General features: G+C 52.2%; 1 protein-coding gene across 3 annotated transcripts; it reads left to right on the forward strand.

Annotated features, from left to right (window-relative positions):
- Positions 1-646: 646 nt before the first annotated feature.
- On the forward strand, positions 647-22,565 carry PIP4K2B (phosphatidylinositol-5-phosphate 4-kinase type 2 beta). Of its 3 annotated transcripts, XM_047845601.1 has the most exons (11): positions 794-927; positions 1,476-1,575; positions 10,953-11,050; positions 13,862-13,958; positions 16,211-16,363; positions 17,261-17,407; positions 18,389-18,427; positions 18,943-19,056; positions 21,363-21,621; positions 21,718-21,821; positions 22,061-22,389. In XM_047845601.1, exons 3-11 carry the CDS (start codon positions 10,986-10,988, stop codon positions 22,220-22,222), a joined length of 1,140 nt encoding a protein of 379 aa, XP_047701557.1. In that variant the 5' UTR covers positions 794-927; positions 1,476-1,575; positions 10,953-10,985; the 3' UTR covers positions 22,223-22,389. The 3 variants fall into 3 exon arrangements, with proteins under 3 accessions (XP_047701556.1, XP_047701555.1, XP_047701557.1); XM_047845600.1 differs by lacking the exons at positions 1,476-1,575; positions 22,061-22,389 and adding an exon at positions 22,405-22,565 and having other exon boundaries at positions 647-927; XM_047845599.1 differs by lacking the exon at positions 1,476-1,575 and having other exon boundaries at positions 647-927; positions 22,061-22,388.
- The last annotated feature ends 978 nt before the right edge of the window (positions 22,566-23,543 follow it).

Below are 23,543 nucleotides of genomic sequence, written 5' to 3' on the forward strand. Positions count from 1 at the left end.
CTTGCTTCGCTCATTGGCCCCGGGGGGAAGGGGCGTGACCCGCGGGTGGAGCGCGCTCCAGGCCCCAGGGAGTGGGAAGATCCACGCTTGGGTGGAGCGAGGGGGCGTTCCTTAGTTTTCCCGGCAGGACTGCCTTTTCCTCTCGCCGTGTTCCTCCTCTCTCCCCTGGGGTGGGATGGTACGTCCCACCCTCCTCGCATTCCCGCCCCCTCCTCCCCTCCGGAGCTGTGGCGCTGCCGCCATCTTGGCACGTCAGGTTGAGGGAAAGAGCCAAACCCTGGCTTCAGGGGGCCCGGACAGGAGGGACCCTCCGGCGGTAGACAGCGAGCCCTACCCCCAGCCCTCCTCCCGTTTTTGCTCCGGCGCGGGGCTCTGAGGAGTCCCAAGGCCGGCCGGTTCCTGTCAGGCCCGGGGAGGAGGGGCGGGCGGGGCGGCCTCTGCCTCCCCGGGACGGGCGCTACCACCCGGGCGGGAAGGAGAGCGCCTGGTGACGGTGGGGCGGCGGCGGCGCCCGGGGGCGGGGTGCGGAGCGAGCCAGCCGACTCCCTGGAGCGGAGCGGGGCGGGGCGGGGCGGGGCGGGCCGTGGGGGCGGGCCGTGGGGCGGACGGAACCACCGGGGCGGGGTGGGGAGGTAACGGGACGGGCGCTACCATGGCGCGGTGAGGGAGCGGGGGTGGGGATCGGTCCCGGGGAGGCCTGGGGCCGCTGGCTTGTGCGCCGTCTCGGCCGCCCCCCCTTTTGCCGCCGCCGCCGCCGCCGCCCCGGGCATGTCGTCCAACTGCACCAGCACCACGGCGGTGGCGGTGGCGCCGCTCAGCGCCAGCAAGACCAAGACCAAAAAGAAGCATTTCGTGTGCCAGAAAGTGAAGCTATTCCGGGCCAGCGAGCCGATCCTCAGCGTCCTGATGTGGGGGGTGAACCACACGGTAACCAGCTCCCCCGCGCGCGCCCCTCCGAGCGCGGCGCCGCGCGCTCCCACGCCCCCCGCAGGCCCGGCCCTCGCCCCGCGGGCCCTGCCGGTGACGCCTGCAGCCCCTCGCCAAGCCACTTGCACGCCCACCCCACCCTTGCACGCCGTCCCGGCCGGGTGTGCACTCCCCGAGCGCCACGCGAGGCCTGGTGTCTCCGACGGTGGTATGCCGTCGCCCCCTCCCTTCCCTCCAGCCCCTCTAGCTTCCTGCGTCTGGCTTGCTCGATTCGGGCAGTCCCTGGAGCGCTGGGGGAAGGCCTGGGTGCGGCGGAATCGCTTTCATCCCTTCACCCTGTTTGTTGCATGTGTTTCCCCCCTTGTTCCTTTAACCGGCTGCCAGCTCACTGTCCAGTTGACGGAGCAAGTGGCATTGGCCTGCCTGAATATTCCTCTATTTCTGGTTATTTGGTTGGTGTGGCTGCTTAAAGTTTCCCACCCTCCAGATCTCCCTACCCCTGACTGTGGAAATCCTTCCTGGGTTTCCTTTTTTTCTTCTTGAACAAGATGTATCAACTGGAGAAGCACAGGCTTCCTTGAACCACAGACACTTTACCAGGGTCTTCCTTGGTTAGGGAGAAGAGAGAATGTAACCATTTGAAAGAAGGTGAGGCCTGATTATAAGGAGGGCTATTCATAGTAGAAATAATGTGTCTTCTTGCATTCGCCTATAGTGTTCATGTCAAAGACATTGACTTCTCTTTTTATTGAGCTTTCTGTTGTATGGCCATGAAGGGTGTTGATAGTGGATGGTGGTTAGGGTGAGAGGGCGGTCCCCTGGACCTTTGGGGTGCTTTGAGATTGTCCTAGGAAGTTGGAGCCCAGCATTAGTGCTTGAGCTGGAAGACTTTGTGCCCTGATTGTTTAGGGTCTTTCTTTTCTTTTCCATCCACTTGCTCCTTGCCTTCTGACCACTTGCACTGTGAGTCCCTACACCAGGAATGAGCAGAGGAAGTTAAAGGACCTGAAACACCAACTTCACCAACTGCAAGTTTGGAATGAGGAAGATGAAGCTGATGGCTTGGGTTTCCTGTGAATTTCAGTTTAGGCACCTGACTTTTCAGAGCACTTGCAATTATCCTCAAGATCAAATGATGACAAAGGGGTCTGGGGCCAGCAAGACTTCGTGCTTTGCTTTGGTAGAGGAGCCTTCGGCTGGAGATCGATGAACCTTAGTCTGAGCCAGGGTTTTAGATCTTTACATCTAGTACAGAAAAGTACATGCATATGATGAGGTCTTTGTTGGTGTTTTGGTCTTGGACAGGTTACGGTTTTCAGTAACCTCACTCAGGCGAGGGTCCTCCTGGCCAGGGGTAGGGACTAGCATTGCCTGGAAGCTGCTCTGGGCGAGTAGTCCAGCAGACTTTGTTTCTCCTGCTTCCTGCTGCTTCAGGGGTCATCTGACAACATTGAAAGGGAAACTGGGTCATCAAAATGTGAACCTTGTGTCCCTGCCTGGAAGTCAATCCTTAATTTTGTTCTACAGCCTGCTTCTCACTAGAAAGTATGCTGTCTATATAGAGAACTGGTGGAGGTCTGAGAGTCAGGAATATTGCAGCTAACTACCTTGGGTCCTTATTTTATACACGAAGAAATGGAGGCCTCAGGTGGGGGATTAGCTCACCCATGGCCACGGCAAAAGATGCAGCTCATTGTCCGACACCATGGGCTGTGTTGGCCACTGGTGGTGCTTGAATGGCAGGTCTCACTTTCTGTGCTTCCTGTTGTTCATTCCATCTCTCAACCGAGTGCCATGCACCCTCAGGTATGTGTGCTTGTGCACGCCGTTTCTCGGGAGTGTATGTGACATTTGGCAATGAGTCTGCCCAGATGTGGGCCTCTGAATGGCAGATGGATAGGCATCTGTGATTCTTACTTTCTTGGACTAGGGGGTCACCCTCCTTCATTGCTAACTTGAAGAAAGTTCGTTTGAGGGCTAGTTGGGAAGGCATTGACTTTAAGGAAGGCCCACGGTTCTGGGTGTAATGAGTGAGCACCTCAGGGGAAAGGCACCGGGCACCACTCCCTGGACAGGCCAAGCAGCATAGGGCAGTTAGTTCCAAGCTTTATTGCATTCATCTTGGCCTGCCATAAGGTCTGATACTTTAGGGTCCCCATCTGGGAGATGGAGGTGTCTCTGCAGAAGAAGAGTGGTATAAAATCTTGCAGTTCTCTAGGGGGTCAGGACTGCGTTGTTCTTGGCGGATTGCTAGCCTTTCTGGGAGGTTACCTTCCTTCAGAAGCCCACTGTTGCCACTCTTTGCAATCTGAGGTTTCAGATACCACGTTTCTTTGATTCTTCAGTCTCTCACCCACTTAGGCGTTTAGAGCATGATGGTCTGTGACTGATGGTGCATGAGATGCTATGTCTTTATCGAGAGCAAAAGTCAGTTACTCTGTCCTGAAGTGGTTGATTGACTTCTAGATGGAAAAAGACAGGTTTTTGAGCTTGGTGTTGTTACAGGAGCTCCTCTCCTGGACAAGAGATGCGGCCCATGGACTTTGTGGAGGGAGACTGAAGGAAAAGGAGAAGAGTCAGAAGACTTTGGATCTGTCAGGGAAGAACTAGTAAAGAGAGAAAACCAGGGTTTTTGTGGATGAAAAACACGTTTAGAGGCTCTTGAGTTAGGGAAGAGATTGTCTTGGAGAGGGGCGTGGAAACCAGAGATCTCCAGACCTGGGTCGATAACCTGTTGGCCATTTCAGGAATCAGGTGTGTGTGAAGATTCACCCAGGTTATCAGAAAGAGTGGGAGCAATCCATGGTAGCGATATTTAACCACACAGGAAACTGATAGACTGTTCTACACCATTTTACATTTCCCCCAGCAGGGTTGTGGGGTTTCCAGTTTCTCCTCATCCTTGGCAACACTTGTTATTGTCTGTCTTTTTTATTATAGCCCCCCTGGTGGATTTGAAGTGTTACCTCCTTGTAATTATGATTTGTGTTTCCTTGATAACTAATGGTGTCGAGTATCTTTTCATGTGCTAATTAGCCTTTTTTATGTTTTCATTGGAGAAACATCTAAGACCCTTTGCCCGTTCTTTTAAAAACACTTTTGTCCATTTTTTAATTGGGTTGCCTTTTTATTACTGAGTTGTAAGAGTTCTTTATATATTTTCGATACGAGTCCCTTATCAGATATATGATTTGCACATATTTTCTCACATTCTTTGGATTATCTTTTCTGCTTTCTTGATGGTATCTTTTGAAGCTCAGGTTTTTTAATTTTGATAAAGTCCAATTTATGTATTTTTGTTTGTTTGTTTGCTTGTACTTTTGGTGTCATATCTAAGAAGGCTTCCCCTTATCCAAGGTCAATGAAAATTTACTCCTGTATTTTCTTCTAAGAAAAAGTCTGATAGTTTTAGCTCTTACATTTAGGTCTGTAATCCATTTTGCATTAATTTTTGTGTACGGTGGAAGGGACAGATTCATTCTTAAGTCTGCTCAGTTCTCCCCCCACACTTCACCCCTGTTCTGCCCATGTATTTTCTTTGCCTAATGCAGACCCAGAACCTCTTTTTACCTGCCTTTTTGTCTTGCTCTGCCACTTTTAAAACCTTCAGTAAATATTCCCATTCTAGTGAGGCCTTTGGATAACTTTGCCCTTTGCCAGGGCTTTCCACCTCACCGAGAAGAAAAGGAGAAGAAAACCCACGGTGTGCAGAAGGACGAATAAACGTAGGGGTGAATTTGTTGGCACGTGTGGCTCTGTTCGTGCTTTTTTCCTCTCGGGTTTGAGGTCTTGCTTGGACTTCCTTGGTCTTGGGAGTGTGTTTTTCAACACGACATGTTTTCTGATGGAGGCAGGTGACACATGATTGTCAGTGGTAGCCAGCCCATTGCTGAGCCGACCACAGAATTGCAGGACAGGTCAGGAAACCAGCACGTCCCGCCCACGCCTTCTGTGTAACAATTCCTATGAAGGTCACACAGGGAAGTAGAGGCTTCTGGAGTCAGAAGTTCACCAGACGAGAACTAGCGACTGAATTTTCATCTCCAGTAGGATCAGCAGAGGGTGAATTCTCTGCTCCTAAATTTCTCACTCAGCTTGTTTAGCCTCCTTATTATTCATGCTGATGGCTCATGGAGTTAATCATGTGGATAATCCAAAAACCACTTACGTGATGTGAGATACAACAGATTTACCATCCTAACACGTTGTATTTAGCGTGATACTTGAATGAATATGCATTCCGCAAGTGCACTTCTGCTGAAGGGCAGAGGGGTTGGTTGGCCCAGAAATGTGCTGGATAATAAAGGAAAGGCACATCTTCCTGAAACGTTGCTTTAAGTCATGACCTTTCAGGTTTCGAAACTTTTAGTTACTCCCCTTTACCTACCAAATAAAGTTTCTTCTTCTCTCCCTGGTATTTAAGACTTTTTAAGGTCTAGTCATAGCCTTCTCCATAGCTGACTTAATCTTCGTTCCCATTCTCCAGACCATGAGTCTTTGGCAAAGTCACAACAGCTTTGCTGTCTCTTTTCTCTTTGTCCTGGTGTTGCCATCCTTCAGTCCCCTTTTTCTAGCCATACATCCCTCTGGCCAACATTTATTGTGCAATTACTATGTGCCAGTCATTGTGCTAGGGGCATAAACATGGGTGAGGTGGTCTCTTCCTTCTAGGGGCTCACAGCCTAGTGGAAAAATCAAGCATGTAAGCAAACAGTTACCCAAGTGAGTGTGATATTTAGGTTATAAAGATGCACAGAGGAATGAATAATTAATTCAGCCTGGGAAAGACAGAGTGGGTCTCACAGAGGAAGTGTCATTTAGCCAGATCTTGTATGATTCTCTTAGCTTTATCCTTTCCTCAATTCCTGCTGCCAGAGTCTGTCACCTGAACTATTGTAATGGCCCCATAAATGGTCTTACTGCTGCTTATTTTTGCCTTTTCCAGTCCTTGATTTTGATTCCAGGATACCTTTCTGTTCCATTTGAACATGTGAATTCCCAGACTTAAACCCAAGAGGACTTCCCATTTCCTGCCTAGTTAAGTCCAGATCTATATAGTGGACAAGTCTAAGTTCAAATCCAGGCTCTGCCCTTTGTTATAGCTTTGGAGCTTCATTTTCCTTTTCTATAAAATAAGCAAAAACACTTGCCTTGCAGATTATTAGAATAGAGGCAAGGGATGGAAAATGCTTCCTTAGTCAAGGTAGCTATCCATAAGAAGGATCACACAGCACAGTATAGGGGCACCAGACCGACCTGGGAGCAAATCCTGACTCTGCACATCCTGTCTATGTGACCTTGAGCAAGGTACTCTAAACTTCTTTTGCAAAATCAGATTAATAGCAGTTCATGTGACCAACCAGGTATTAGAAATAATAGCACAGAGGGGCGCCTGGGTGGCTTGGTCGGTTAGGCACCTGACTTCGGCTCAGGTCATGATCTCACGGTCCGTGAGTTTGAGCCCCGTGTCGGGCTCTGGGCTGACAGCTCAGAGCCTGGAGCCCGTTTCAGATTCTGTGTCTCCCTCTCTCTCTGCCCCTCCCCTGTTCATGCTCTGTCTCTCTCTGTCTCAAAAATAAATAAACGTTAAAAAAAATTAAAAAAAAAAAAGAAATCATAGCACAGAGCAGAAAATATGCGATACATGTGATATCCATGTATTTGTATATACAATATATGATAATATAAAGCACCAGCCACTTTTAGGTATTTGGTAAAAAGAAGCGGCTGTTCTTTATTAATACTGATAATATGAACGTGTTAGACCAGTCACCTATCTTCCTATGTTGTCTCCCTCCACTCCTTAGTGCTGCTGACCTACCCTCTCACCCTCCAGCCTTCTCCTCACCCCCCAGCTCTGTACTTAGGCTGGGCAATAGACTTTTACAACTCTGAGGCTTGGTTCTGACTGTTCCCACCACCTGGGATTCCCTTCCTCTTATTTATTTATTTATTTTTTTGGAGAACTACCATCCTAGGCCTTTCTCACACATTCTCCACAGCTTCCTCTAGCCAGCAACTCTGACTCCCACTCCCAGGCAGCACCAGTTTCTTAATCTGTTTTGCCACCTCCCTTTATTCATAACTCCATAGCACTCATCACATTGTATTCTTTGTCGTCTGTCTTCTCAGCTAGACAGAGATCATGTCTTTTTATTTTTGTATCCCCAGCTCTGGCACAGCCCTGGCACGTAGAGTAAGGCCCTCGGTGCACTGAGTGGAAATTAGCAGAAGAGGAGTTTGGCAGAGTCTGAGCCAGGTCAGGAAAGGCCTTAAATGTCAGGCTAAGGAGGTTTGCCCTGCGGTTGATGAAGAGCCATGGAAGATCTTAAGTAGGGGTGTAACATGATCTTGTAGATTCTTCCAGTGTCAAGTGCCCTTGGCAATACCAGGAGAGGCATTGGGTGCCCTGTTTCAAGCCTGATGTGTGAGAGCCAGGAGTCTTTGTGACCACATTAACCTCACCCTCTGAGCCTCTCCTGTTCTTGATGTCTCTGTGCTGTGTTCGCACTTACTTGTATACTACTTGACTTTGAATTTCTCTTATGTCACGGGTTTGTCTCATCTCCCTGATTAGAGGAGAAGCCTCCTACTTCTTTTGGGTACATAGTGTGCATGTTTCCCCCGCTGTGCGCCCCCTCCTCCCTAACATGAAGTGAAGCATGTAGTAGGTATTTTAGTAAGTGCTTGTTCAATTGAAATTGAATAGAACTCTCTGGGGATGTAAAATTTAGCACAACTAAAAAAAAAAAAAAATAGTACAGCTAATCCCCAGAGTGAATCATCTACATGGGGCCCAGTGGAAATGAGAGGTGAATCTCCATAGTTCAGATGTATGGATTGTTCGCCAAAAAGTATCTCAGAAATTTCCTCCCGTTGGGTTGTGTAGTCAAGAATAGAGATGAAGGGAGAGCTGAAAACCAACCAACTGAACAACCACTCGAACTAGGCTGAACTAAAAGTTAACAGAGAATTAATGAGTGTTCCTGAATAGCTGCTGTTAGAATAATTCCCCCCCCCCCCCCCCCCCCGGCTTGCCGCAGCTGACCCTCGCAGGCAAGGGCTTCAGTCTTTTCTAGTCCTCGCAGCATCAAGCCCTGCCCTGGCACCAAATCTGGATTTGAGACGATCCCAGAATCTATGGATAGCAAATACGAGAACATTTTGGTATAAAACCATACTCTTGGAGCCAGTGGTATGTCCTTTCTAGTGTGGAGGTGTGAACTAGAAAATCCGGAAGCTGCACATGCTCTATGAACTTCTTAACTTCTTTAGCTGTCAGAGCCGGGCAGTATATGCTGGGGCGGGGGCGAGGGGGGCAGGGGGGAGGAGGTGGGCCAGCTACCATGAATTGTTTGTGTTGGCAGGAAAACGAGGAAGTAGAATGGTTTCCTCCGTAGGCACAAGCTTAACAATCGGGCTCCCTTGTGAGCAGCCCCTGGAATGGGAAGTGTGTGTGTGTGTGTGTGTGTGTGTGTGTGTGCGTGTGCGTGTGCGTGTGTGTGTGTGTGTGCGTGTGTGTGTGTGTGGCTGGTAAGCCAATGGCAGGCATCACAGACCTGAATGCTGGGAATTTTCAGGTCCAGTCTGATGAGTTTCGGCAAATGTATATAGCCATGTAATTATCAACCCAAACAACATATAGAACACTTCTGTCACCCCAGAATCACACCTGTCATGTCCCTTTACAGTCAACCACCTCCAGCCCAAACCCAGGCAGCCTCTTTTTGGATTTCTCTCACTGTAGATTTCTGCTCTAGAATGTCCTGTAAATGGACCCATACAGGATATACTCTCGTGTGTATGCCTGTCCGTTTTTGCCAGCAGTTTATTGAGTCTCTGCCCCACTGCCAACTTCTGCCAGTACCCTGCTTACCCGCCCCCCCCCCCCCCCGCCCCTCCGCCACATATATATGCCTGTGCCTTCCTTCATTTCCCCTGAAGCAAATTAGGTTTTTCACTAACTCTAGGAAAATATGGTTCCCCAGCCTGGTTACTGCATTAACTTTAACTTCTATCCTCTGACATTTCTAAATAAAAAAGGCTTGGAGCATGAAAGGGGCAGCAAATTAAATGCTGTTTCCCCCATTCATGCTCCTAATGACTCTAGGTTATTCCCTCACTGCCACATGGGCCTATTGAGATAATAGGATTTGCAAGGAAAGTCTCTGGGAGACATAAGGCTGTGCGTCCCCTCCCCCCCAGCCATTAAGGCAGACCTAAGGTTTCCTCTGTAAATCCTGAATGCATTAGTGGCCACTGGGTAGAGGGTCAAGTGTCAAATACTCTGCTGTGAAGGGAGAGGACATCTGTGGCTAATTAGACCACTAATTGGCTAAGCTGGGGACAGGGAAGGGCAGGATGAGCTCTCTCAGCTCTGCACCAATGGGAAGCCTGCTCTCCGGCAGCCTCCTGCTCCCTGAAGGGAGAAGAAAGCCCATGGGAAGGTTTGTAAGGCACCCCACCCCATCTCCCCCAGTTTAGCAGAAGGCAGGACCTGGCTTTAGGAACTGGCCCTTTTAAATTTTAATTATTTAAAATTTATTTTTAGTTTTATTTTTTATTTTTGAGAGAGAGAGCATGAACATCCATGAAGATGGAGTGGGGGGGGGCGCGGGGGACAGAGGATCCAAAGCGGGCTCTGCGCTGACAGCCCAGAGCCCAGTGTGGGGCTCGAACTTCACGAACTCTGAGATCGTGACCTGAGCTGAAGTCAGACACTCACCCAGGCGCCCCTATTTTTAATTAAAAAAAAAAGTTTATTTATTATGAGAGCGCACAAGTGGGGGAGGGGCAGAGAGGGAGAGAGAATCCCAAGCAGTTCAGAGCCTGACATGGAGCTCAATCTGAAGAACCTTGAGCCGAAATCAAGAGTTGGCTGCTTACCCAGGCACCCCAAGAACTGGCCCTTTTTTAATCAGGAGAGTGAGAGTGAGCCAGTGGCCAGATGTCTACCTCATCTTTTCACTTAGTCCTTTATTTTAGGGGCACCTGGGTGGCTGAGTCGGTTAAACATCTGATTCTTGATTTTGGCTCAGGGCATGATCTTGAGGTTCATGAGTTCAAGTCCTGCATCTGGCTGTGTGCAGGCAGCAGGGAGACTACTTGGGACTCTCTCTCCCTGTCTCTCTGTTCCTCTCTCTCTCTCTCAAATAAGTAAACTTAGGGGCGCCTGGTGGCTCAGTCGGTCAAGCGGCCAACTTCGGCTCAGGTCATGATCTTGCGGTCTGTGAGGTTGAGCCCCATGTCAGGCTCTGTACTGACAGCTCGGAGCCTGGAGCCTGCTTCGGATTCTGTGTCTCCCTCTCTTTCTAGCCCTCCCCCGTTCACGCTCTGTCTCTGTCTTTCAAAAATGAATAAATGTTAAAAAAAATTTTTTTTAATAAATAAGTAAACTTATAAAAATAAATTTAATCCTTCACTTTGGAGATGAGTTATCCACCCACACAAACTCATCCAGCTGCTTTCGTACCATAACCTGGTTTCTTGAGTGACCTCAATTTGTATGAAGATGTTAAAGGCCACCATACCCACATAGGTTGTGTGATGTTTCTTCATTGATCTACTTATTACTACATTTGACAAATATTTATACAGTATCTGCCAGATGCAAATCATGGTGCCAAGCACCATGGAGCCTCTGGAGATCAGTTAGATGACCTTTGCTTACAAGGATCAGTAATAGGGTCTTGCCTCGCTTAGAGTCTAGCAAGCTTGTGAGCACTAACCACAATATGAGGGAGGCTGTGTGATGGCCCAAAGGACAGATGCAAACACGGCTTCAGGAATTCCAAAATCAGAAAGAATATTTATGGTCTAGAGAATCATGGGGAGCTTCCTGGAGGGAGGTGCCTTTTGAGCTGGACCTTATCAGGTGGGGAGAATTTCAGTAGGTAGAGATGAAGTTGGGAACTTAACTTGAAGAGAAGAGCAGAAATACAAAGACCAGGAGGGACTCCATAGACACGTTTTTGGTGAGATGGCGGCATTCACGTTTGTAGCATATCTCGTCTCTTGCTTTGCAGATCAATGAGCTGAGCAATGTCCCCGTCCCTGTCATGCTAATGCCAGATGACTTCAAAGCATACAGCAAGATCAAGGTGGACAATCATCTCTTCAATAAGTAAGTTACCTACTGAGTGGGCTCAGGTTTTGTGGGCAGTCCTTTCCCTCAAGGCAGAGAGCTTCTGAAAACTGGCGCACGATAGTGCGAAGCCAGCGCCTGGCAGGGTGTGACAGGGACACCTGGATCTCAGAGCTGACAGACTGGCAGGGAAAATCCATTCATTATGGGCCTCTCCCCTTTGCGGTGTTCTGTCATCGCCTTTGTCTACCTGCCTCCGGTGTCCCTCGGGGCATGTGGCCAGGCCCAGGGTGATTCATCTGGGGCCAGGTTAGGTAGCAGTGAGCTGCTCATGAGCTGTGGTGTCTAGTGTGAGGCTGACAGCAGTGGCCCTATCTTGATCTCCGTCTGAGGCAAGAAGCTGCCAGACATGTTCCTGGCCCGGAATGCAGCCAAGCTCTTCCCTCTCCAACGGGTGTGTGAAAGACAGGCCGAGCATGGGGCCCAGGGGTGCCATCCAAAGTAATTCTTCCCACTTTCGTTCACTGTGGCTTCTGGGATCGGCACTGGGGTCGGAAGCTTGTCTCAGGTTGTTGGAGCAGCCATCTCACCTGGTCCAGTGTGGGGCCGGCTCTGAGCCCTCTGGAAGCCTCACGTTTTCATCCTACTGTGGGTCACCCCGGGAACCATTCGCTGTGCACACTCCCCTCCGTTCTGCATTTGCATCCTGGCTCCACTTTCCATTGCCCCACCGTCCCCGCACCTCACCAGCTGGGCTCTGTCACCCCACCATTGCCAGACTGCTAGCCTGGAGGGAAGCTTGATTTGAAAATATCCCTTAGTGGCCTCTCTGCCACAGTAAGTAATAACGACATCTTATTCTAGAAGACATCTGTCTTCATGGCTAAGCGGCCACCTGTATAGACGGAAAACTCCTGTGTTTCTCACACCACTACCACACGTCACTTCACTGGGTTTTCCACACGTCAAGCAATTCTGTAGGACACTAGTCGGGTGCCCTGCCAATTCAATTCAGCTCTGACACTGTCCACCTGCAGTTAGCATCAGGCCCCACAGGTGAAGAGCTTAGTCCCACAGAACTGCCCCCCACCTTCAGACGCCAATCGCAAATCTAGGTCGTCACCTGTGCTTCTGACCAGCCTGCTGTGGGGCCCATGTTCCCCCGACCCTCCCCCTTGGGTTCGGTTAATTTGCTGGAGGGGCTCACAGAACACAGGAAAACAGTTTATTTACTTGATTACTAGTTTATCATCAAGGGTACAGCTCAGGAACAACCAGTTAGAAGAGACACATGGGGGAAGGTATGTGGGAAGGGGTGCGGAGGTCCCATGCCCTCTCCAGGTACACCGCCCTCCCCACACCTGCATGCATGCAGCACCTGCGAACTCCGGAGCCCTGTCTTCATTAAGAAGGCATGATTGAGGAAATCGACTGGTGATTGGTTCAGCCTCTAGCCCCTCTCCCCTCCCTGCCATCCAGGGAGTGGGACTGAAAGTTCCAGGCCTCTCATCCTGGTTGGTTCCCCTGGCAACCAGCACCTATCCTTTGAGGCTTTCCAAAAATCACCTTATTCACATAAGCTCAGATGTGGTTGAAAGGGGATTGTTATGAATTAAAAAAAAGACCTCTTTATTGCTCTTATGACTTAGGAAATTCCAAGGTTTTTAGCTGCTCTGTGTCCGAAACAGGAATGAAGACCAAATATATATATTTCTTATTATATCACAATATCACACCCGGTAAGGAAGAAGAGGCAGCCCTTGGCTCTGAGGCAGGAAAGGGGGTTGTTCTTTCCCAGGGGTCAGGGCTCTGGAAGTGGGCATCGAACCACTGCCCATTTCAGGATCCGTGGCCTCTGGTGAAGTTCCGGGACCTTGACATCTTGGCCTAAGGCAGAGCATCAATTTCTACTTTTCTTTCTTTGTTCCTTTTGACCTTTCAACGACTGTTTATGTGCTAGTTATTAGCCTGCAGTGCTCCTTACTAAAAGATGGGTACATGAGGCAGACCAGGCCCCTGCCCTCATGAGAAGCCACTGCTTTTTTATTTCCTCGAAGTATATCATCCTGGAGTAGTCAGAGGGATGTATTTCTCAAAGGGACTCCCCAAGGAAGGTGGCCATTGTAACGACGGAGGATTTGGAGGAGGCATCCCTTCAAGGCGATTCTCTACCCTCCTGGGAGTCTGAGTTTTTGACCAACGAGTGGGAAGGGTTGAGGTTGGTGCCAGCAGCCCACAGACAAGGCTTCCTGAAAAGAGAGGATTCCAGTCATTTGAGGTCTCTTTAATCCGAAGCACCCTTGTCCTCCGTCCCGGGGGAAGCCCAAGGCAGGGCCTCAGGACGTGTTGATAGCAGCGTCCCCGAGGAGAGGGTCCCTTGGTGGAGAAAGTCCGCTCCCTTTAGCAGTCAGACTGCTGTCTGCCTCACGACTGCTGTTCCCATGCAGCCATTGACAGGTAGCAAGTACAGCTCTCGTGCAGGAAGGGCCTGCACTCCATCTCACTTCTTGGCAGCTAAGGTTTTTTTCCCTTTAATGTCGATTTCGTCTAAAGATAACACACAGGAAAAGTACACAGATTGTAAGTACACAGCTCGACTAATTTTTACCAAGTGAACACAAGGGATGTAAAGTTTTAAAACTCTTACGTGCTCAGAATCACCAGGAGTATTTGTTAAAAATGCAGTTTCCAGACTCCTCTCCAGAATTTCTGGGGCCTAGAAACCTCCATTCTAAGCGCCACAAATTGTTCCGATTCTGATGACCTGTGGACCAAACCCACAGAAGTTCTGATGTAAGGATTAGACGGGCAAGGAGAGGCTCACAAAGACATTTCTCTGCTTTGCCCTAGGGAGAACCTTCCCAGCCGTTTTAAGTTTAAGGAGTACTGCCCCATGGTGTTCCGGAATCTCCGGGAGAGGTTTGGGATTGATGATCAGGATTACCAGGTACCGGGTGTCTTTGCAAAGTCGGAGGGGTCAGGGAGTGAAGTGGGGCCAGGAAGCCACAGGACGAGGAGAGGCAAGACTGGTCCACTGTTCTTATGCTACGTCTTCCTGTCCTGTCCTGCTCCCGCCCACCCGGCGGTCTTTCCCCCGGTGCTGGCAGGCTTCTGGAGGGGTGAGGGCCCTGGAAGTGGTTCTGAAACTGCCTCGAAGGCTCAGGCTGTCTCCCTGGGAGGGAGAGGCGCGGGAGGGAGAGGGCTGCGGAAGCTGCTTCATCTCAGTCTGACATTCCCAGTCTAGGCCGAAGAACCCTTCTCCTTCGTAGTTTGACTTAAAAGAGAATTGTTGCCAGCGGGAGATGAGGCCTCTTAAAGCAGATAAGACAGAGTAGAAAAGGAAGACTTCAAGGGTAGTGTAACCTTGCCAGGTATGAGTGCCACCTCCTAAACTTGTCCCCTGTCCTCTGTTGGGAGGGGGGGATTGGCGAGACTGGTGACTGCCCCCTCCAGGGGCTGATAATGCCATAGAGGCCTTTGGCCTGCTGGAAGGAATCAGTCCCAGTATCAGGGACGTTATAGTCTGACTCCTAGTGTGTGGTTTCTGTTACTGCTCCGCCTAGCACCTTCCTTGGACCTTCTCCCCCTGGCAGATAGCCTGCTGGTGATGGTGGGAGAATTTTCCACTTCGCTTTGGTAGCAGTAAGAAATACAACTGACTTTCAGTTGTCTGGGGGGGCAGGGGGGGGAGAAAAAAAAGGAGTGTACAGCCTACTGAAATCGAAAATGGACGCCCGAATCTTTTTAGAGACCATAACACCTCCCGGCCTGGTCCCAGTAAGCCCTTCATAGCGTAGTTCCTGAGGAGCAGAACGCGCCTCGGTGAGTCCCCCTGCCCTCCCCCTCCGCTCTGGAGGGCCTCCTGCAAAGACGCCATCCCCGAGAGGAGGGCACGGGGATGTGGGAGGAGGAGATGCCAGGCCCGGAACGGTCAAGAATGGCTGTGTCTAGGAGGTACTGGGAGGTCCCTCCAGCCCCGTCTGTTCGGACTGAGCCCTGAGCTGAATCACGACCTGATTGGAGCTGGAGGTTTTCTGAAAACTCTTGCCACTACTGCAACCGCACGTTGCTCGGACGTCTTCCTTCCGCCGTGGCCCCTTCCCTTCCCCTCGGTATTCTAACCACATCCTCTCGGTGTCTGCATTTTTCCTCTAATAACCTTGTGGGCGAATGATTGTGCTCACAACTGACAGAGGCAGGGCGGGTGTAGTTCAGAGAGGGGACTCGAAAGATCTGGAGTCAGAAAGCGCTGCCTGCAGACAAGGCAGCAGTGGAACCTTCCTTCGCACCTGGGCTGGAGGCCTGCATGTCTGACTGGGAGAAGGACCAGGCTGGGAGGGTGAGGCCCTCAGCTGTGTAGCCTACTCAACATTTCTGGGTCGGGGACACCCTGCTTTGGGGATGCCCTTTTAATTCAGGGAGCATCTCACCATGTCACATTTCAGTCTCCCCATGACGGTGGTGCTCCCTCCTTCCCCCGGGGTCCCGTGAGGAGGCATTCAGTGAGGGGAAAGCGTCGAATCCTAGGTAAGAGCTGAGGAAAGGGCTTGGAGAGGAGGCGTTTCTGGGAGCAGATCCCCACGCGTGTGCTTGGGAACGGGGACATCTGGGACCTCCCTCTCTGCCTCGCCTTGCAAAGGTCTGCTTGGTGAACACATCCCTTCGGTTGACTCACGTGTCCCCCGCCACCCCCTCTAGAGGCTTCTACTGCTCTCTGATCCTAATGGGAGTAGGGCCTCAAGGAGGAGCGGTGGCACTAAGCTTTGTCTTTGTCGCCCCAGGAAACTGGGAAAATCATCTCCGTCTGCCTCGTGTTCCAGGTCAGGGAATTCAGGAGTGGACAAGTTAAATGGCTCACCCAAGGTCATGTTACCTGTGAGCGTCAAGATTCAAGCTCAGCCCCAACGTCTGAGGCAGAGATTTAGTTTACAGGGCAGTTCTAGGGGGTCAGAATGAGAGGAAGTGTCTCATAGTCAGCCCTCTTCCCACCCAGTCAGGGATTAGGAGCTGGTGGAAAGGAACAGCTCTTGTCACTCTGCAGGAGGACTTTCGGGAGAGAGGTGAACTTCCGGTGAGGCAAGGGGTGGGTAAGGCCCTGCCTGTCTCGGCGTGGCTGGCTTCAGAGCAGTCTGGCCCAAGTAAAGGTCAGAGTCTTTGTTCCCCTCCCAAGACCAGCCCGCTTTTGTCTTGGTCCGTCAGAATTCGGTGACGCGCAGCGCCCCTATCAACAGTGACAGCCAGGGCCGATGTGGCACACGTTTCCTCACCACCTACGACCGGCGCTTTGTCATCAAGACCGTGTCAAGTGAGGATGTGGCTGAGATGCACAACATCTTAAAGAAATACCACCAGGTATGGTGAGTCCCGAGCCTGGGCGGTAGAGGAAGGATGGCAAGAGGGAGAAGAGAGCCCCTGGGGAGGGACGGGTCCTCTCACAGCGGCCCACACCTCCTGAGAACCAAGCACTTGGCCCTTCCCGGTGCCATGTGTCTGTGAGCTGAAATGCCTACTGGAAAAAAGGGAAAAAGGAGACATGAAGGCGTGTTACCGATTCAGTCCCATCGAACAGCTGCTTCTTGTCAGAGTCGGGAAGTTTCACACTCGGGCACCTGCCGCGTGTCTTCTAAAAGAGGCCCTGTGGGCTCGGCAGGCTCGCTGCTTTTCCCCTTCTGACTCCCCGCTCATCAGGAACCGGTCCCGGAGAAAAGCAGGGGGCGGTGCGGCGGCCTGCTTGCGTCTTCAGGGAAAGCTGGCTTGTCTCTGGGGCCCCTGAGAAGTGGTGAAAGGGACTCCTGGTCTTTGGGGGGACAACGAAAACCCTGCCCGTGGCATGGCTAAGGCCTCCCGGTGCAGGGCCGTTCATTTTTCCCGGACAGCCGGACGGCAGCCCCGCCTCTGCATGCCCCGTGCCCTCCGGCTTGCCCGTTCAGGCCGGCGGAGGAGAGGCCAGACCCGTCTGAGGTGCTGACACACCTCTGAAATGGCAGACACGTTCAGTGGCGTCCCAGTAGTGCGAAACCAGAAGGGCTCTGGAACTGCCTCAGCCTCTCCCTCTGCCATGCCCGCTGGGGGCGGGGGTGGCCGTGGCCCGCTGTATGTCCAGGAAACCCCTGTGACTCCACAGGACCCCTTTGAAACCGACCGGTCTGGGAGCTAGACTCCCCGGGAGCGTCTGAGCCTGGGGCGAGCCCCGTCCGTCCTGGCACCTTCACACGTTCCTCAGCATCCGCCTTCCTCCCTTCGCTCTAGTTCATCGTGGAGTGTCACGGCAACACCCTTTTGCCGCAGTTCCTGGGCATGTACCGCTTGACCGTGGATGGCGTGGAGACCTACATGGTGGTCACCAGGAACGTGTTCAGCCATCGGCTCACTGTGCACCGCAAGTATGACCTCAAGGTAAAGGGCTCTGTGGCCGCCCTCCCACGTGTCGGGAGAGCCGGGGCACGTGTTTTGGCGTGGACGGGAGACTCGGGAGTTGATGTGCCTAATTCTTACGGGTCAAAGGCTGTTTGAAGTCCAGATGACAGTGACAAGGGGTTATTTATCGTACCATATTTATGGCACGGTCGATGTGCTTCAACTCCTGTCAGTGGGACATGCACGCCGAGGGCAGCACTTTAGGGACAGGCTGTGCTGATACACGCACTCAGGCGTGTGTCCGGGCCCCGCGGACCGACAGCACAAGCACGGTTCTGGACACGGAGAGGAACACGCTTGTGACTGTGAGCCACCGTGCTCCACTGTTCTCGAAGCTGGCTTCCTGACGTGTCCCCTCACACCTCTCTCTCCCTGCTACAGCCACGAGGGTTTCTTTCCATTCCAGTGCCCGTGCCCTCCTCCTCCAGCAGCTCGCGCGGGCTGCCTGGCCTGCGTTCCCTCCCTGCCCTTTTCTCCACCTCCACCAGCTCCCACCTCATCGCTTCCTGCTTTCCCTTCTGGGCTCAGCTCAGCTATCACTTCTTGCAGGAAGCCGGCCTTGGCCTCCACCGCTGTCCCTCCCCAGTCTGGACCCGCCCTGTGCTAGTGCTCTTGGTGTCCTCCTCCCTCGTACCACCTAGTACTGTTGTACCTAATGGATTAATTAATCGCGTGACTGCTTCTTACTGCCTGTCTCCCCTGTTAGAAGGAGAGTCCCCTAAGGGCGGGGACCGGGTCTTGGTTCGGGGCTGTTGGCCGAGCACGTGCCTAGTGTCCGATCAGAGCTCGGTCAGTGGTCCGTGACACGGGAAGTGAACAAGTTGCTGCCTCCTGGCCTCTAGGACTCTAACCAGCCTCCTTCAGTTCACCTGCTGCCTCTCCCCAAAGACTGGTGCATGTTTTCTCGCTCAAAGGACTTTGCCTCAGCTGGACCTCTCCTGACGGCTCTTATCCTTTCAGGGCTCCACTGTTGCCAGAGAAGCGAGCGACAAGGAGAAGGTATGCCGGGACCTGTACTGAGCGAGTGTGGAATGGGCTGCTTGGAATCAGAAACACCTTCTGTCCGTCACCCTGTCCCTTCCTCCACCACAGCCCCCAGCCCAGTTCCCAGACGTGTGGCCTGTCGGTGCTGTGTCACCAAGCTCCCGCCCGTCCTCATCCTCGGCCCCGGCCTCTCTTTCCAGCCTTTAATCTCCACCCTTGCTGGGTTGGTCATCGTCCTACAGGGCTGGCGATCTCTGTCTCATAGTCCAGCCTGAAGTGGGGAGTGGCTGCCTGAGCCCCGAGGTAGTTCCGGCTCAGCAGGAAGACGTGCTTTGGTCAGTCCTCAGTGTCTGACGTATGTCAGATATTTGCCATCCCTGCCTGCCCGAGGCCTGGGACTGTAGCCTCCTGCGCTGAACCTATTGATTGGGCAGGCGACCATCTGTGCTCTAAGGACCCTTCCCTTTCCTGTACCATCACCTCTGGGGGTGAATGGTACCCAGCCTAACACACTGCTGTTGCTCTCCCAGGCCAAGGACTTGCCGACATTCAAAGACAACGACTTCCTCAATGAGGGGCAGAAGCTGCATGTGGGAGAGGAGAGTAAAAAGAACTTCCTGGAAAAACTGAAACGGGACGTGGAGGTACTTACTAACCCTCGTTTTCACCTTGGTTGAGGAGGCCCCCTCTTGTCCTCAGAGCAGGAGCCTGTTCAGCCTTAAGAAAAATTGAAGTCACTACTTTCCAGGAGTGTGGACAAAAGGAAGGCTGGTGATTTGAACAGTGTGGGTGCGAATGAGTATTCCATTGCGGGGGAGACATTTGTGCCGGTAGAAGCTTTGTAACTCAAGTCGGAATGCTTTCCTTCACCTCTTCACGAATCTATTCCAGCACCTTTCTCAAACGCCCCGAAACTTTCTTTCTGGAGGTGTCCCTGTAGTGGAGAGGGTGGCAACGAGTTGCTGAGATCCACCAAGCAGGCCCTTCTTTGGCTCCCATGCTCCACTTACCCAGCAGCCTTCTGGTGGAATGGGGCTTCCTGTGGAGAAGTTCTTCCAGGGCGGGCAGGTGCTAAATAGTGAATGCGTTACTGGACCGCTTGATAACTCAGTGTTTCCTATTTTAACAAATTGGGAGCCTGCTCGTTAAAACGAAACCCTACAAACTTTTGAAATGTTTTCTTTTTTTTATTATTGTGGCAAAATACGCATAAGATAAAATTTGCTGTCTTAACCGTTTGTGAGTATATCGTTGAGTGACATTAAGTACATTCACGCTGTTGTGCAGCCGTCATCACCATCCATCTCCAGAACTTTTCATCTTCCCAAACCGAAACTCTGTACTCATTAAACACTAATTCCCCGTTTCTCCTTCTGCCTAGCCCCTGGCAGCCGTCACGCTGCTTTCTGTCTCTGTGAATCAGACATTTTTTTAATGTTTATTTATTTATTTTGGGGGGGGGGCAGGAAATGTGATTGGGGGAGGGACAGAGGGAGAGGGAGAATCTCAAGCAGGCTCCATGCTGTCAGCGCAGAGCCCAACATGGGGTGTGATCCCATGAACCACAAGGTCATGACTTGAGCCAAAATCAAGGGTCATATGCTCAACTGACTGAGCCACCCAGGCGCCCCGTGAATCGGGCTATTTTAAGTGCTTTATATATAAATGGATTCATACGGTTTTTGTCTTTTGCGTCAGGCTTATTTCACTTACCGTCATGTCTTCAAGGTTCATGCATGTTATATATAACACATGTCAAAGTGGCCTTCCTTTTTAGGGCTGAATAATATTCCACTGTATGTTTATACCACATTTCGTTTACCTGTTCATCCATCAGAGGGGAATTGGTTAAGGTTCTCCAGAGAAATAGACTAGGGTGCCGACAGATAGATACACAGACAGACAGACAGACAGACAGATGTTTATTGTAAGGAATCAGCTCACAGCTGTAGCTGGCACGTTAGAGACCCAGGAGAGTGGGTGGTAGAGAGTGTCGCCCGGCTGTGGCTTTCTTTTTTTTTTTTAATTTTTTAAATTTTTTTAATTTGAGACAGAGAGAGAGAGAGAGAATGAGCGGGGCAGGGGCAGAGAGAGACGGAGACAGAATCTGAAGCAGGCTCCAGGCTCTGAGCTGACAGCTCAGAGCCGGATGCGGGGCTCAAACTCATCAGCTGTGAGATAGTGACCTGAGCCAAAGTCCGACACTTAACCAGTAGAGCCACCCAGGCAGGCGCCCCGGCTCTGGCTTTCTTATGGGGTGTTTGTTCCCTTTTCTTTTCCTCCTCATTTTCATCCTGACTGTTAAAGAAGCTGAATTACATAGTTTTTCAAGCTTTGCCTGTGCCCCTCAATTAGAAGTACATTTTACCTCACAGCCCAACACGCACAACTGAAACACTGCCTGCCTACGTCGTGTTACATATGTTTTCTATCCTGTTCCATAGTATTTAATAATAAAAACTGCCTAGTCCCAGCCAACTAAATTAGATTTCCGGCTCCCAGTGGGTTGAGACCTGTGGCTTGAAAGCCACTGCCCCGTCACACCCACCTCTCCAGCCTCCGTGCAGTGTGGGACTCCTTTCTTCGCTGGGACTCACCACAGCGTCTCCCGGGCGGTTTCCTCTTCCCTCAGTGTTCTACGTCCTCCCGCAGCTTCTGCCTGCCTGTCTGCTCCTCCTCCGTCAGGCCGCCTGGGCTCCTCTCCCCAGAGAGGCCCCTCTCCTTGCTGCCCTGGCTCCCGCAGCTACTTCCCTTGAGGGACGGCCTCGTCCCTCGAGGGACAGCCGTCTTCCCCACTGGGCACTGAGCTCACTGAAGGCGGAGACTGATGTTTTATTCTCACCCGGGGCTCAGAATCGGAGAATGGACTTGAAGGGAGTGCCTTTTCTCCTCTTTCCAGGGGTGTCCCTGTAACCTCTCCCTCCCATCTCTCCCTCCTCACCCTCCCTAGTTCCTGGCCCAGCTGAAGATCATGGACTACAGCCTGCTGGTGGGCATCCACGACGTGGACCGGGCGGAGCAGGAGGAGATGGAGGTGGAGGAGCGGGCAGAGGACGAGGAGTGCGAGAATGACGGGCTGGGTGGCAACCTGCTGTGCTCCTACGGCACGCCTCCGGACAGCCCCGGCAACCTCCTCAGCTTCCCCCGCTTCTTTGGTCCTGGGGAGTTCGACCCCTCTGTTGACGTCTATGCCATGAAAAGCCATGAAAGTAAGTGGGAGCCGCATCTGTCTGGCCACGGGGCCAGCTGCTTACTGCCCTCCTCCCTGCCGCCTCTTCTTCCTTTCCTGCTTCCCTCCCCTGCAGGTGCCCCCAAGAAAGAGGTCTATTTCATGGCCATCATCGACATCCTCACGCCATATGATGCTAAGAAGAAAGCCGCGCACGCTGCCAAAACAGTGAAGCACGGGGTGAGTCCTCCCTGCCACGTCGAGGCCCGGGGCGGGCAGCCTTGGGCCTCCTGCTCTGAGCCGCTCCCCACCCCGCCCCCACAGGGAGCAGGCCCCCTCCCAGCCTCCCGGTTCTCCCTGCCGCCCACCCCTGTGCTCTCCCCACCAGCTGATCTGCCCAGCCCAGTGGCCCCTACTTCTCAGCTTATCGGTTCCGTTCCCAGAGCTGCTGGGCAAGTTGTGCGTCCTGTTGCCTGCAGGGAATAGCTCTGTGTACACGCCCACGCTCCTCCCCAGAGGCCCTTTTCCCCATGGACTTGAAGTTACTGTCTCCAAACACGGACCCCGCCCAGAGATCCAGTCTCTCCACCACCTCCCCACCGCCTTGCCGCTACTCAGTGGGTTCAGGCGGGGGCTTGTGAGTCAAAGGAGCAAGGCCACGGTGGTTCTGAGACGGGAACTGCTCCTCGAGGGCCTGCCCGGGGGGGGGGTACAGCATTCAGTTCAAACGCTGGGCCAGAGACTTCCGGATACCCAGGCTCCTCCCGGCTGTAGGCTCTCAGGGCCAGGGAGCTCGACCTGAGTCAGCCTCTGTGTGTTACAGGCGGGGGCCGAGATCTCGACTGTGAACCCTGAGCAGTACTCCAAACGCTTCAACGAGTTCATGTCCAACATCCTGACGTAGTTACCTTCTACCTTCAGCCAGAGCCGGAGAGCCGGATGTGGGGTCGGGCCAGAAAAGGGAGAGGGTGTATTTGGGCTAGATGGGAGGGTGGGGAGCGTGGGGAGCAGTGTAGGGGGAGGGGAGGGCTTCAGTGATGAGACTGCAGCCTGTGACATTGAAAGACTCTAGCTGGGGAGGAGGGGATGTGCTGTGTGAGCACGTACCCACAGGGTGTAGCCTTGATCTTTCCCCCATTTGACCCAGGTCGAAAAGGGGTTTCCTTTTTGTTCCCTTGTAACCTTTTTAACAATACGTTGGGGCTAGAGATGACTTTGTGGGTTTATGTGGGTTTTGTTTCTGAAATCTCATTGCTCCAGGTTTGCTATTTATAATGATGTGTGTCATCACCCCATCACCCTCCCCATCCCTGCCCTGCTCTCGGTTCCCTTCAGTGAAAGAGGCACCCCCATGGACCCGGCCAAGGGGCCTCTCAGGGCCAAGTGCTCTGATGGCAGAGGAGAGGTCAGACACTTCAGTCCTGCTGCATTTGATCTTGTCTGGATTAACTTTTTCACTTTATGGAGTATTGTGCACAAACTTCCTCCACCTTTTCACCCTTGGATCCAAGTGAAATGTTACCTGATTCCTCCATCTAAATGCTGTCCTCCAAATCAACAGCAGGCATCTTGGATCAGAATCAGAGATCTCACAGGGGCGTGAGTTCATCCTCATGGGATGGTGAGGGGTGGGGGTAGCGGCTGGGCTCTTGGACAGCTGGTTCTCACAGAACCCTGCGATCATCACCCACGCCTCTGAGCTCCTTTGGCTGCTGGAGTTCAGATGTCCTCTGTCTAAAGCCTGCCTCCCGTTGGTCAAGAGGAACTAGAAAGCATCTTTAGGTACAGCAGGAGCCTTCATGCTTCGATGGTTATTTCCCCTTGGGAAACCCCCAGAACCTGATGAGTATCCAGTGAGGCCTTGTGCCCTCCATCCATTGACTTCCTCCTGACCTTCTCCCACGCACCCTCCCTTGTAGTTGAGCTTTTAGCTGGGGGAGACCTCCACGTGCCTGGGATGCT

The sequence above is a fragment of the Prionailurus viverrinus genome, unplaced genomic scaffold (genome assembly GCF_022837055.1).
Source record: "Prionailurus viverrinus isolate Anna unplaced genomic scaffold, UM_Priviv_1.0 scaffold_35, whole genome shotgun sequence".
Classification (NCBI taxonomy): Eukaryota; Metazoa; Chordata; class Mammalia; order Carnivora; family Felidae; genus Prionailurus; species Prionailurus viverrinus.